We start from the raw sequence: 14,144 nt of genomic DNA on the forward strand, positions 1-14,144 counted from the left end.
AATAAAATCAAACTACTTTTTACCTGTTTTGAGCCCTTTAGGATCTTTGCTATCCCATATTTCATTACCAAATATTTATTTTGATGTGGTTCTCAGGATTGTAACAGGAGCCTGTTGGCTACAGTGGGAAGGAAGCTCTAGATAGCCCAGTAGCCATCTGCGACCGCCCCGCGATTGGATACGTCATACAAACACGAACACACAAAGCTGCCTTATACGGAGACACATTTGGTTTATCAAGGTCAGCACTGTCGCTGTGGCTGGCAGCAGCTCTTCGGGGCTTCAGGAAGAGGATGTTCTCATCGCCCGTTACCTGATTCTTTTAAATGGCAACTTCATGGATTGAACCAGCAACGTCTGCATGCAAAGCAGATGCTCTACCTGTGAGCCACAGCCCCTCCCCATAAATAATCTGTTATATACACTGGCCTCGCACCACCCAAAACATCCAGATATGGTACAGCTCTTTGGCATGCAAGCATTTTAGCAGGTGCACTGGTCTCCGAGTGAGGCAGCCTCCTCCGAGGAATGTACGACATTTGGAATGAAACCGCTTTTCACCCCTTCCCATCCATCTTGCATCGTGATCTCGCCTTTCTTCACAAGTTCGTATATATCTGTCGTCAGAACTGTAAAAGACTCTTCCACATTTGTGGCATCTTTGGCTGAGGTTTCTATGTACTTCATGCCGCAGGCGGAAGCCAATTCTTCGGCTTCCTCTCTGGGAACCTGTCGTTGGGTCTCCAAGTCACATTTATGTCCAACCAAGACAAAGACCAGCTGGAAAGGGTCTGCATGCATTTTAGCTTCATCCAACCAGTCGGACATGTGGTCGAAAGAAGACCGATTGGTGATGTCAAACACTAGTAAACCTCCTACCGAATTTCGGTAATAGGAGCGTGTGATTGATCTGTAAAAAATTAAAGGGGAAAGTGAAATTTAACAGAGATCTTATATTTACACTGAAAATCAGCAGGGCCAGGTGGAATAAGCCACAGTCTGGTAATAAAACAAAACCCTTTTCTTTAAAAAGAAAAGAAAAAAGGAAGACCTGGTCTATTTCACTGGTGGCCAGGTTCTTTTAGCCAAGCATGCCATAAGGCATGGGCCAAAGCCGGAGAGACCTTCCTCCTTGTGTGAATTAAAATGTATGGACAGTCTCACTGTGCCTGGCTGGGGTTTTGCCTCTAGTCTGCTGAGAGGAATGAAGGCAGGTGAACAGCCAGCGAAAGGCAGGCAGGATTGCTGGCCTGGCTCTTTGCCCCTGCTCCAATGTGGACTCCCACAAGCACCTGCGGCTTAGGCTACTGATGCCACCAAAACAACTTACTTATTTAAAACACTTCCATGCTGCCTTTCCACCCAAATAGGGTACCCAAGGTAGCAAACGTCAAAACATTTCAACGTTAAAACATCGAGATATTAAAAACACCACTTATATTACAAGCGTATGTAAAGTATTTAAACAATTCAAGAACAACACGTAACAATGCGACCAGGGAGTGGGGCCAAGAACAGTAGTGGGGGACCACGACAGGTCGACCTCCCATCTGTCGTCCATGGGGAACAGATTCAGGATGGACAAAAGGAAATACTTCTTTACTCAATGAATAATTGTATTGTGGGAGTCAGTCCCAGTGGATGCAGTGACAACGAGAAGCACAGATGGCTTTAAAGGGGATTTGACAGATTCTTGGAGGAAAGGTCCCTCAATGGCTACCCGCCATGGTGACTAAACAAAATCTCTGCATTCACAGGCAGTAAATCTCTGAAGCCAGTGCTACGAGGTAGCATCAGGGGAGGCCTTGGCCTTCATGCCTTGTTTGTTGGACTTCCAGGCCAACTGGCTGGCTGCTGGGTGAAACAGGACACTGGAATAGATGGACCGTTGCTCTGATTCGCAGGGCCCTTCTTACATTACACTCACCCATGCACTAGAAAGTTCCGTTAGGCTCCCAGCTCCCAGACAAGAACGTGTGAATATAATGGGGAACAACACTTCACGTTTGTAGAAACTGCTGTATATTAGATCCTTACTGTATCTAGTTCATGTTTCATCATGTACCTAGAAAGGATCTCGGTCAACGTTTTTAAAACCCCAGCCCACACGTGACCTGTAATATACATTAGGAGTGTAAACTCAAATAGCTATTTACTTATTCAAATATGCACACGATAGGGAGAGAGAAAAAAAGATTATGATTGTTGTATGTATCATATTATATTTATAAAGCAAACAGTATTTCAGTTGTTGTACACAAAACAGAATTTTGGCTCTCCCTGCCCTCAGAACTATATTAGACCAGGAGTGATCCGAATAAAGAGCACAATCCACTAGTGGATGGCTGGCCAGATTCCAAAGGATATTGTACTACCTGCGGTTTTTGAAAGGAATGTTTGCCTAGGTAGATCCAGCAAGATGTTCTTACATACTTAAATAAAAGTGCCTATATGGATCACTTTTTCTGAAGATTCACTCTCGCAGTGCAATCCTATGCAGAATTATACCCTTCCAAGTCGATAGATGTCAGTGAACTTAGAAGGGTATAACTCTGTTCAGGATTGCACTGCCAAAAATGCATTAATGGAATGTGCAGATTCTTCTTAAAAAAAACCACTGTCCACATTGGAGTGACGCCAGCTCACTGCTGCATTAGATAGAAAGATGGGATGAAAGAAGATTCCTGGGACTGACTAATGTGTAGCAAAAATGGGGTTAAGGAGAATCAGGTGACAGAGACAGTGGGTGATTGAAATGATAAACTAGGAACTGAGACACCCAGGTTCAAACCCCTACTCTGCCACAGAAACTCACTAGGTGACCTTGTGCTGGTCACACTATTTTAGCCTAACATTCCTCACAAGCAGGGCTCATTTCGAGGGGGAACACACAGGAACGCAGTTCTGGCAGTTCCCCAAAGAGGTCACATCAGGTGACCCTGCCCACCTGACTCTTGGCCATTTGGGGCCCGTTTCAGCCAGATCGGGCCTCTGCTGGGTGGTGGATCACTCTCCCGCTCATCAGCAGCCCGATCCTGACCATTTTGGGCCCCTTTTCAGCCATTTTCAGCCCCCTTTTGCTATTTCAGACCTGAATGGCCAGGATTGGGTCCAAAACAGCCAGAATAGGTGATGTCAGGGGGTGTAGCATATGCAAATCAGTTATACTAATGACACACTTCCGGTGATGGCAAGAGGCATGGCATATGCTAATGAGTTATGCTAATGAGTTCCTCCAGCTCTTTTTCTACGAAATGACCCCTGCACACGGGGTTGCTGTTGTTACGATAAAATGGAGGAAGGGAAAGAACCATGTATGCTGCCCTGAGATCCTTGAAAGAGGAGTGGCATAAACATTTCTGGACCACACCCTAAGAGGCTTCTAGACTTCAGAGCATGCAGCCCCTCTTCCAAGAAGAAATGAACACTAATATTTTTAACACAGGAAGTGTAACAAGAAAGCAAGCAAAAATATTGGCTCTTAGAAATGCCTCCTTAATTCTAGAAAATCTGAACATCAGCCAGTGTACAGCCATTGCTGTTGTTTGTATCTGAAGAGTTGTGGGATCATTACACTACAGATTTAAAGTTATTTATTTTATTTTACATTTTTCTGCCCAATTGGGGCCCTAAAGGTAGGAAACAATTTAAAAGACATTAAAATCAACTTTTAAAAACAGAATGGATGGATGGATGGATGGATGGATGGATGGATGGAGCCAACAATTAAAAATAAACAAGAAAGATCAGTAAGAGTAAGTCAGACGAAATAAAAAGGTATCCACCTGCTAGCAGAAGATAATGATCAAGACTAGGGTTGCCAACTCCAGGCTGGGATATTCCTAGAGATTTTGGGGGGTAGAGCTTGGGGACGGTGGGGTTTGGGAAGGGGAGGGACCTCATCGGGGGATAATGCCATAAAACTCACCTTCCAAAGCAGATCTTTTCTCCAGGGGAACTGATCTCTGCAATCTGGAGATCAATTGTAATTCTGGGAGATCACTAGGCTCCACCTGGAGGTTGGCAACCCTAATCAAGAAGAATAGACACATCTCCCTGGGGGGGGGGGAATTCCATCATTTTGCTGCTGTGGGTGAGACCTTTCCTTGGGTCTCCACTTGTTTAGATGACTTGGGAACCTGAAGTGGGGGCCCTTGAGGAGGATCATAATTGTCAATCATAATGGTTACAGCAGAGGTAGGCAACCTATCTCTGGCCTGAGTGACCCAAACACATAAGATGTACCTGTGAAGATATCGATGTGGTTGCCATCAAAAGGGAGGGGAGGCAAAGTTTGTCCTCAGGCAGAGACAAACAGGGAGCAAGCTGAGCCACACCAGTACTGACGGGACCTTAGGGATGGAGAACCATCCCTGTGCAGTGAGCAAAATGGTCCGGCATGCTGCTGTTCACCCTGTCTAGCATGGGTTCCCTCCCCCTTGAGATAAAAGCATTCAAGGTATTCAGCAATCTACTTTCATTTTCACACAACACCCATGATCCTTGTTGACATTTTTCTTATTTTACAGATGAGGAATAAAAGATTGATACCAGCTCACACTCTGATCATCTGAAAACAGCTGTCCTTGCTATGGGGAGAGGATCGCTTGTTTTCTGCAGGAGAAGAAACATAGCCCAGCTGTGCCAGGGCAGCCAGTGAGACCAGCTTGGTAGAAAGACTGGGAAGAGGGAGGGGCAGAAAATGGCACAGTGCCAGGACCAGATCTTGCAGCTGGTCTTTGTTCTAGATTAGGTGGAAGGAGCTTGTCCAAAGGCAGGAATGTTAAAGCGATGCAGCATCGCTGAGCACAGAAGAACCCTATGGTTTTACAGCACGTGATTCGCAGCTTGCAGAGTTCAACTGCTGACACCTCCAATTACGAAGAATTCAGAGTGGGGAAAGACTCCTGCCTGATGCCCAGAAAGGTTGCCATCAGCAAAGTAAAGCAAAGTACAAAGCTAAATAATTTGGGTAGGCAGGCTGTGTCTACAGGACAGAACACAGACTGCTCTTCTAAAAACGGGCCAACCAGAGCCAAAGCCCACGACCAAACTAAATTATGGAACATAAACTCTTTACAGATTCTGCTTCTGCTAGCCATGGGGAGGAAAAAGAGGCCAGGCAGAGGCTGAAATCTCACCACCACCCTGCAGTAGGAACCATCTTAGTCTCCCTAAGGGTTCTTAGGAAAGAGGATTTCCCCATGTACTGGTACCAATTTTCAAGCTTAGGGCTGCAATCCAGAAAGCCACTATGTTGGTGAATTTAACTTTCTAGGTGCTACAGGAGGGAGGGGCCAGTTCTGGAATGGAATTTGATTGGAGGGAGAGAGGCTCAGTTGGTGGAGGGGGGTTGGAAGTTGACAGTTGGTAGCTGAGGAGAGGGATGGATGGCTCTGAGGGGAGTATCATGCCTGCCTTATACAACATCCAGCTAGGGCAGGAGTACAGAGAAGGAGGGAGAGATATTAGGGGTTTGGGTTTTTTTCCCTTATGTTATATATTGTCTTCCATTCGCTGCATACTTGTCTGGGTGGAGTTATGATCTTAAATAAATTTTGTTGATTAATGAAGGAATGAAAACCCTCTGTTCCACATAGATCCCCAACCACTTGGGTCCAGTAGGAGGGGAGAGAGGTTAAGGAATACAAAGGGACATAACCAGAGGGAGGTTAGGAGGCTGTTCCGGAAACCCATACAGGGACAGTGGTGGCAGCAACTACCAGGAGACAGGAAAGTGAGACAGCCCCTTCAGGTGCCTGGCTAGGCGAAAAGGTGGGGGGGGGGGTAGGCAGAGCGGGGTCTACCAGTAGGAGGAAAGGCCCCGATTTGCCACAGCCACATTAGACACCCAGCAGATTTTCTGCCTCCTCCTTCCATCTTGGAACAGAGGTTTCCCCTGCTGTAGCACAGTCTGTTTCTGAAACTCTTCCAAAATTCAGAATTATTTCCCCATGCAGGACTGTGGTGCTTAGGGTTGCCATCCTCCAGGTAGGGCCGGGAGTTTCCTAGAATTATAAATGATCCCCAGACTACAGAAACTGCAGTTTTGGATGGTTTACTCTATGGAATTATGACTTTGCTGAGCTCCCTCCTCTCCATAAATGCCATCCTCCTCAGGCTCCACCCCTGAATCTTCAGGAATTTCCCACGCAGGTGTTGACAACCCAGATGTGGCAGAAGAGCAAGCCTAAGCAACCATGAGTGTGCACGTGCTTGGTTCTCCTGAATGGGGCTCATGTTCAGCAACAAAAACAAATAGCCTTTTTAGAAAAGAAAAAAGAACATCAGTATGTCAAGATGCACCATTAAGTATCAAATTCACTACATACATGGAACTACACTGCTAACACTGAAATGCATACCGTTTTTAGACAATTTATACATTTGTACAGATCACATAACACAGACTTCCTGAGGCTGAGGAGGCAGCTGCACATGTGAATGTTCCCCCATGTAAAATCTCCCTGCCCATGGAATGCTAGCTCATCAGGTAGAAGGTTTTAGTTTAGAATTTTCCCTTATACACTAGTTTTGTACATGGGAACATTCAAATATGCAATCTACCTCTTACAGGTTTAGATGGTACTGTCCTAGGAACGGTGTGTCACATGATTTATTTTCAGCTCAGCAGTGAGGAGTACAGAGTATGCAAAATTAATGTGTTGAGTAAGTATATAATTTGCCTGGACAAGTATAAAATGCTATGTGCAGTATTGTTCCATAATTTGTCATAGGCCAAGTGTCAAAATGAATTAGCAAAGCGAAAGTACCTTGGAGTCCTAGTTCCTCGAGCATGTCTCTCTGTTCAGCAGCTAAACAGCAAACACCAACACGCTCACATCTGGTTATGATATACTGCCCTGCAGCAGTGTCACTGTGAATTATTATTGCTATTATTATAATCTGAGTTGGAATAATAAATGAATCTTTATCTATGGTCTGTTGACTTATTCACAGTCTTCTTAAATGAATGATATAATCAGACAAACTGGTTCCATCCCAGAAAACTCTATCCAAGTTAGTGGAGTTGAAAAAACTAAGAAGAAAAATGCCAACTGCATGTTATGAGGTTACTGAGTCAAGGAAAGGTTTGGCTATTGCTGAGATCATGGGAAGGATGAATAAACCATGGAAGAAAGTGAAGGGGTGCACTTGGAAACATCTTTGGTATGGGCAAACTGCCCTTCTAGACCCCAGTTTCTGAGAGTCAAGAAGTCTCTTCTCAGCTGTTTTCCCAACTCATTTACTTTACTTTAGCCTATAGGAGTCCTCAATCTTGTCAAGCCAATGGGCTTGTTTGGAATTTTGAGAACAGGGAGATGGCGCCACCACAAAATGGCTGCCATGGACAGCAATAACAAAATGGATGCCATGGGGTGATGGAACCAACCACAAAATTTTGGGAGGCAGCAGTTATAGAGTGGGTGCTTCCTGCTGACACAAAGGTGTATGATACCTCCTAGGTTCTTCTGAAGAATCTCCTGCTCCAATGGAAGAAAGTCAGAACTTGCTCTTTGATTCGGGAAAGAGATGCTTTGTCTATGAAGCAAACCACAAGCTGTAGGTTGCGGGTAAAAATGATCTGAGAATAGGACAGGGTTGAACTTCCTCTGGAAAACCATGAGCAAGTGCCACATTGGGGATCAATGCCAGAGAACATGATCCCTAAGAATTAAGCCAATGCTTTTCTCTATAGTTTCACCTCTTCATCTGCATATCCACACTCTAGAATTTGGTTCTTGATGTGACCAAATGAGATGGAACCCTAGGAACTAGGCATTATGATCCTTTAAAAAATCCAATTAGAATATTTATACCCCCCACATTTCTATTTAGAAATAAATACTTGTGGAAACTTACAATACTAACTGAGGGCCAAGCTACACATGACGAATGACACTTGAACGGCAAGTGTATTTCTCCCTGTTCACTTGCCCTCCACTCAATCCACTTGCCGTTCAAGTGTCATTCGTCATGTGTAGCTTGGCCCTGAGCCGTCCTAAGCTTGGATACATCATTTCAAGTCCATTGAAGTCAACTGACTTAGAACAGTGTAACTTTGCTTAGGACCACACTGTAAAACCAATACAAGGCAGATAAAAACAGAGATCTGCCAAAACTTACAAGCACTGGGGACAAAATTTAATTTTTAAAATGCCTTTCAGAATAAAAAGAAAAAATACATCTGACACCAGAAAGCCTCTTAAAAAAGGAACTCCGCTGAGGGGAAAAAGTTCCAAACAGCGTGGTGATGGTATTTAGAAAGCCCTCACTGACTAGATTTCTTCAATGGAGGCTTCCTTGGCTGATTTCGGAACATGAGCCAAAAGTTACATGTGCTGGCAGTCCACAAGGTACCATGGACCCAAACTATTTAGGACCTTCAAGGTTAATACCATCATGTTTATTGGGCTCAGAAGAACATGAGTGCCAGTGAAATTGGCACAAGATGAAAGTAACATTCTCACTAAGGCCAACCCCAACAGGCACCATGACTATCACATTCTGAACCAGCGGGAAGCATCCAAACTGCCTCCAAAGGTTGTCCTACACAGATGACATTACTGTAGCCCAACCTAAACGTTCTCCTGCATGTGTAACTACAAAGAGCCCTGTGGCGCAGAGCGGTAAGCGGAAGTACTGCAGCCCAAGCTCTGCTCACGACCTGAGTTCGATCCTGGCGGAAGCCGGGTTCAGGTAGCCAGCTCAAGGTTGACTCAGCCTTCCATCCTTCCGAGGTCGGTAAAATGAGTACCCAGTTTCCTGGGGGTAAAGTGTAGATGACTGAGGAAGGCAACAGTAAACCACCCTGTAAAAAGTCTGCCAAGAAAACGTCATGATGCGACGTCCTCCCATGGGTCAGTAATGACTCGGTGCTTGCACAGGGCTACCTTTACCTTTTTTTTTTTTTAATATGTAACTACGGCCAAGTCAGCCTTTTCCAGAAAAGTCCACAGCAGGTAAACCAACCCAAGTTGGGAAAATGCAGTCCGAGCTATCTCTACAACGCAACTTAATCCTAACCAGAGTTACAGCCTTCTAAGCCCATTGCAGTCAGTGGGCTTAGAAGGGTATACGTTTGCTTAGAATAGCACTGCTGGGCCTACAGGGGCAACAAGACCTCAAAGAGAATCTCCAAACTGTAAAGCTGCTCCTCTGAGGCAGTACAAACCCATCTTATTGCCATGTTAGCTTTACCCTCAAACCTGATGTTTTGTTTAGTGCCCGTCCATAGAATAACAGAAATAAGGTTACCCATGAAGTTCTGCATATGTGTGGGACATTCCAGGATTGCATTAAAACATCCGCTTGTAAATTAAGAGAGAACAGGAAGACCCAAAAAACAGTTGCTGAATGCTGAGCGCATTCTAAGAGCCATGAAATGCTCAGGGCAGTTAAGAGTTAGTTAAAGAAGAACAAGGGAGAACCGAAAGAGGAAGGAAACTGATCTGCTCAAGCCCCTAACTGTTTAAAGTATCCTGGAGGGGAGGGATAACGGTTGGGGGATTCATGCCATAAAGTGCACATCCCCTGACATTAACTCCTTCCACCTGCTAAATGTTTTTAAGGGATCTGATTGTGGTATATTGGTACTATTGCTTTAAGGAGAACTCCCGGAAGCTCTCCAAAAAGGACAGGCCCAGGTTTTGTGACCATAGCTGGCGAAGGGGGTAGAGCTGTAGAGGCCTGGGTCTGACCTGTTCATTTACTTGCTCCTGTGCGTTCCAACAAAAGTAGTTCTTGCAATTGCTGCCTCTACTACTGATCCTTTCCCTCCCCACAGACACGACACTGATTACTGTGAGATGGGATTTGTTTATTTAGTTCATTTATACCCTGCTTTTATGCCCAGTGGGGATCCAAACCCTGACCTTCTCTCCTCCATTTTATCGTCACAACAACCCTGTGAGGGAGATCAGGCAGAGAGTTTGTGGCTGGCCCAAGGACATCCAACAAGTCTCCATAGTAAAGTGGGGATTAGAACCTGAACCCTCTAAATCCTAGCCTGATGTTCTAACCATGGCACAAATGAGTCCCACTGATGGGGGAGGTTCTAATGAAGATTGCTCAAAGAACTTTTCCTTTGATCGTAATTAATTGCTGGAAGGCTCTAAAGAAAGAAGCATCGTGAGTACAAAGGAGCGTGAGTTGCAAAGAGCATAGATGGCTGCCAAGAAAAGACCCGGTGCCTCATTAAGCTGTGAACGAGGTGGCGCTTATAAGGCGAAAAGAGTGTCAGGAGAAGCATGGACAAGTCCTGTTCTCCTAATCTTGCATGATAAGGGAAAGGTAAAAATAACACTCAGGTTGTGCTCTCGGTTGCCTGCTCAGCAGCGAGTGCTTTTGGGCAACTGCACTTAGGGCTGGCTGGTCCCCTTACCCTCCTGGCAGGAGTAGGGGGAGACCTGGCTCTTACCTCTTTCTCTTCTTCATGCTGTGTGCATGCAGCCCTGTGGCTGTGCAATGGCATTTCCGGTGATGTCACAGCAGGCTGATCCAGGCCCCAAATTGGGCTGATTCGGCCCATTTGGGGCCCAAATGGCAAAGTGTGGGAGTTCTCTCAGGGCGGCGTGATGACATCAGTGACATCATTGCACCACACCGGGCGTGCACCCAGGAAGTCTGTTCCCGTTCTTTCCTCCCCCACCAGCCAGATAAGTGGAGGCAGGAAGCAGAGGGTGGAAGCGGGAGACCCCCTGTCCCACCGGAGGAATGGGATCTCTAATTCTACTAGACTTTTGAGTTTCAAAGTTGTTGTTTTTTTTCCTGGCTGGGCTCTAAAGCAGGAAAAGGCAGAAAAGCAGGAGAGGGAAGAACCGGTTTCAATTGTGGAGGGAGCACAGCTGGAGGGGCAATTGGGCACCTGTGTCCTGCCTGCCCTCCTCTATGAGAAAGGAAATCCCATCTCCACCCTATTATATACCTACTCAGCATGAGCCGTATTTTACACCACAGGATATAGTGCCTGTAATAACATTCTCTGTAGTTAGAGAATTTACAAATTTGAGACAGTCCCTTATATTTAACAAGACATTGGCACTTCTAAGGCTTGCCCTCAGATCACATGACTCTTTTTTTATTCCAGAGAAAGCCCTAGAGACTGCTATCCACGGTGACTAAGTTGCTTTTCTTATTTAACTTGCTTTACGCCGTTCTTTGGTCTGGTAGACTTTATCTGTGCATCCAGAACTATTACAGCATCATTCACTCAAGGGAAACCCTTTCAAAAATAAGAAGTCACTGTTTTGTCTGAATTATGAGTACGCATAAAATATATGAAGATTTTGTTGTGCACGTACACTAATTGAGGCTATCCTGTGGGCTTGGCTTGTGGGGGAAACCAGAGCCTGTAAAAAAAGAAAGGTAACAGCTCTGTGCACAAGTTACAGTGAATGTATGCACAATCCATATAAGCATACACTTGATTTTTCTTTGTATGTGTGTTCAATAGTTCTCATGTTACATTCAACCCATGTTCAGCTGAAACTGCAAGTTTATCCAAGTACTACCCCGTTTCATTTGTAAACTTAACACACGCTGGCACTTTCTTAAGAATAGATGCACATATATGCAACATAGCAGCATGGTTTACTGTAACATATGAATAGGGCCTATGTGGTATACATCTAGGTTAGATTATGTGGTTATATCTAGATTAGATTACTGCAATGCACGCTACATGGGGCCGCCCTTGAAAAGCATTTCAACGTTTCAATCGGTGCAGAATACTGCAGCCAGAATGTTGACTGGTGTGGGCTGCAGGGAACATGTCACTCCAGTCCTGGCTCATCTACAGAGGCTCCCAATCTGTTTCCAGGCACAATTCAAGGTACTGGTGCTGACATTTAAAGACTTATGTGGTTTGGGACCAGCATATTTGAAGAACCACCTACATCCCTTATGAACCTACTTGACCAATGCCATCCTCTTCGGAGGCTCTGCTTCAGGTGCCCCCACCTTTGAAGATTAGGTGGGTGGCAACTCGGAAGCGGGCCTTCTCAGCAGTGGCACCGAAAGTCTGAACTCTCTCCCCAGGGAGATCTGCCTGTCCCCTTCTGTTGCAAGTGAAGGCTTTTTTGCTTTTGCTTTTGCTTTTAATGATGCATTTATGTATTTTAAGGTGAGATTTTAATTTGTATGTTTTAAATTTGTTAGCCATCTTGGTGGCCATGAGAGCAGAAACACAAGGTAAACATCTTCATCATCATCATCAATAAGAAGAAGAAGAAGAAGAGATGTAATATTTTTTAACAATTGAAACTATCTCCTCAAAGGTCCTTTCTTGTTTGGAAATGGATCTGTCCAAGAACCTATCAAGATATGGAAAAGGTAACCCTCCCATCCCACCAAGGGAAGGGACAGGAGCGTGTCTGTGTGTGAACAGCACTTTAGATTCTGGAAGGGGCACAGAGAGAAGCAGGGTGTGTACATGTGTGCGCACGCATGGGCAGGGGGAGTGATCTCTCCCTCCCTCTGAGAATCTGTGAGATTGGCTAAGACGGATGTCTCTTTGTTTCCACTGTGCTCTGCTTGTACATTTCTACATAAAGAAAACACTACAAAAGTGCCATATGTCTCCAGAAATCTTTCCTCCAAAGAAAATTAAAAAAGGTAAATGTGGGATCTCAGACTTCTCTCAGTTTGAGGAAGCAGGGAGTACGAAACACTACGTTACGTGTTTACTCACAGAGAGGAAGCCATTGTTCACAGTGGAGATCTGTTTTCATGGAAACAGGGAAGCCAGATTGGCAAAACTGCAATGAAGGTTAAAGAGAGGGGAAAGAAAGAACGCCACCTGCTTGCCTCCGCCCTAGAAAAGCAAGAGGGGAAAAGGAGTTGTTCCTTCTTAGTGGAGGAAAGAATGGCTTTGATTCTCACCTGGACTCTTTATATAGATTCTCAGCTGTTTGGGGGAAGGGAGGTAATGCACTTTTTCTCTACACCTGCTCAGAGCCACTTTTCTTTTTTTATTTCTTTACATGATTCAGAGCTGTACTCTGGCACCAAGTCTCCTAGCCAGCTTTGGCAGGAAAGGAGCCCTGGGAAAGGAAGCGTATGCTCCAAACGTAGTGCTGGACGTTCGAATGCCACAACACTGCCAATGGCAGGGGACTGAATCAGCACATCCAAAGGGAAAGTTAAAAAGTTAGCTGCGGCTTCATTGTCAAGGGTTAATGCAGACATCATGAGCTGCGACCGTGTGCAGGAAAATGGGGCAGGCTGCAATAGGTGAGAGGGGAGGGAACTGCACTCTGCATATGCTCAGGAGTATTTTCTTACACATATGCTCAGCACTGGTGTGGGGGAACAGGCTTGAGGGCCCAAAAAAATTCCCTTGGAAAAGAGGAGAAAGAAAAACTAGAAGATTACTGGGTGATGAGGGAAGGGCACTTTACACATGCTCAGAAGCATTCTTATTATACCTATGGTCAGCAGGGGAATGGGGAGGCAGAAGGATAGTTTTCGGTGGGTAGGCGTGTTGGTCTTCAGTAGAACAGCAGGATTTGAGGCCAGTCCAGAAGAAGGGAGCTTTGGCTCTCTAAAGCTCATACCCTGGAAATTTTGTTGGTCTCTAGGGTGCCACTGGACTCAAATCCGGCTGGCTGGACCTGCAGGGTCTGGGAAAAGCGAAAAAAGAAAACTGAAAGACTGCTAGGTGGCATAGGATGGGAAAGGCACTCTACACATGCTCAGAGGCGCCATGCTCTTCCACGGCGTAGACTGGTCTCAGTTTGGGTGTCGGAAGGGGGGGCAGATTCCAGGGCTGAACTTTGGCGCCCTCCCCCAAACCAGCCCCCTCGAGAAAAGGCGTACCTGAACCTCTCCTGCCCGGCCGTGTCCCAGAGCTGCAGCTTGATCCTCTTGCCGGGCTCGATCTCCACCAGGCGGGAGAAGAAATCCACCCCGACGGTGGGGTCGGAATTCCTGGGCCCCGGGAAGCGGCCCTCGGTGAAGCGGTGCAGCAGGCAGGACTTGCCCACCGTGGAGTCGCCCAGCACGATCAGGCGGAACTGGTAGATCCAGATGGCCGCCTCCATGGCGCTCTCCTCGCCGGCGTGCAGGGCGCCCGCCTCGGCCTTGGGGAGGCGCCTCCTCGGGCGGTGCCTGCACCGAGCTCCCACGGCCCCGATCCCCGGCAT

At 46.0% G+C, this 14,144-nt stretch overlaps 1 protein-coding gene across 1 annotated transcript; it reads right to left on the bottom strand.

Moving 5' to 3' along the window:
- Nucleotides 1-483: 483 nt before the first annotated feature.
- Nucleotides 484-14,144, bottom strand: RAB39A (RAB39A, member RAS oncogene family). The gene is made up of 2 exons (XM_054974112.1): nt 13,819-14,144; nt 484-910 (listed from the first exon to the last, which is right to left on the bottom strand). The coding sequence occupies exons 1-2, from the start codon at nt 14,142-14,144 to the stop codon at nt 484-486; spliced, it is 753 nt and encodes a 250-aa protein (XP_054830087.1).

This window comes from Eublepharis macularius, chromosome 3 (assembly GCF_028583425.1).
Source record: "Eublepharis macularius isolate TG4126 chromosome 3, MPM_Emac_v1.0, whole genome shotgun sequence".
Lineage (NCBI taxonomy): Eukaryota > Metazoa > Chordata > Lepidosauria > Squamata > Eublepharidae > Eublepharis > Eublepharis macularius.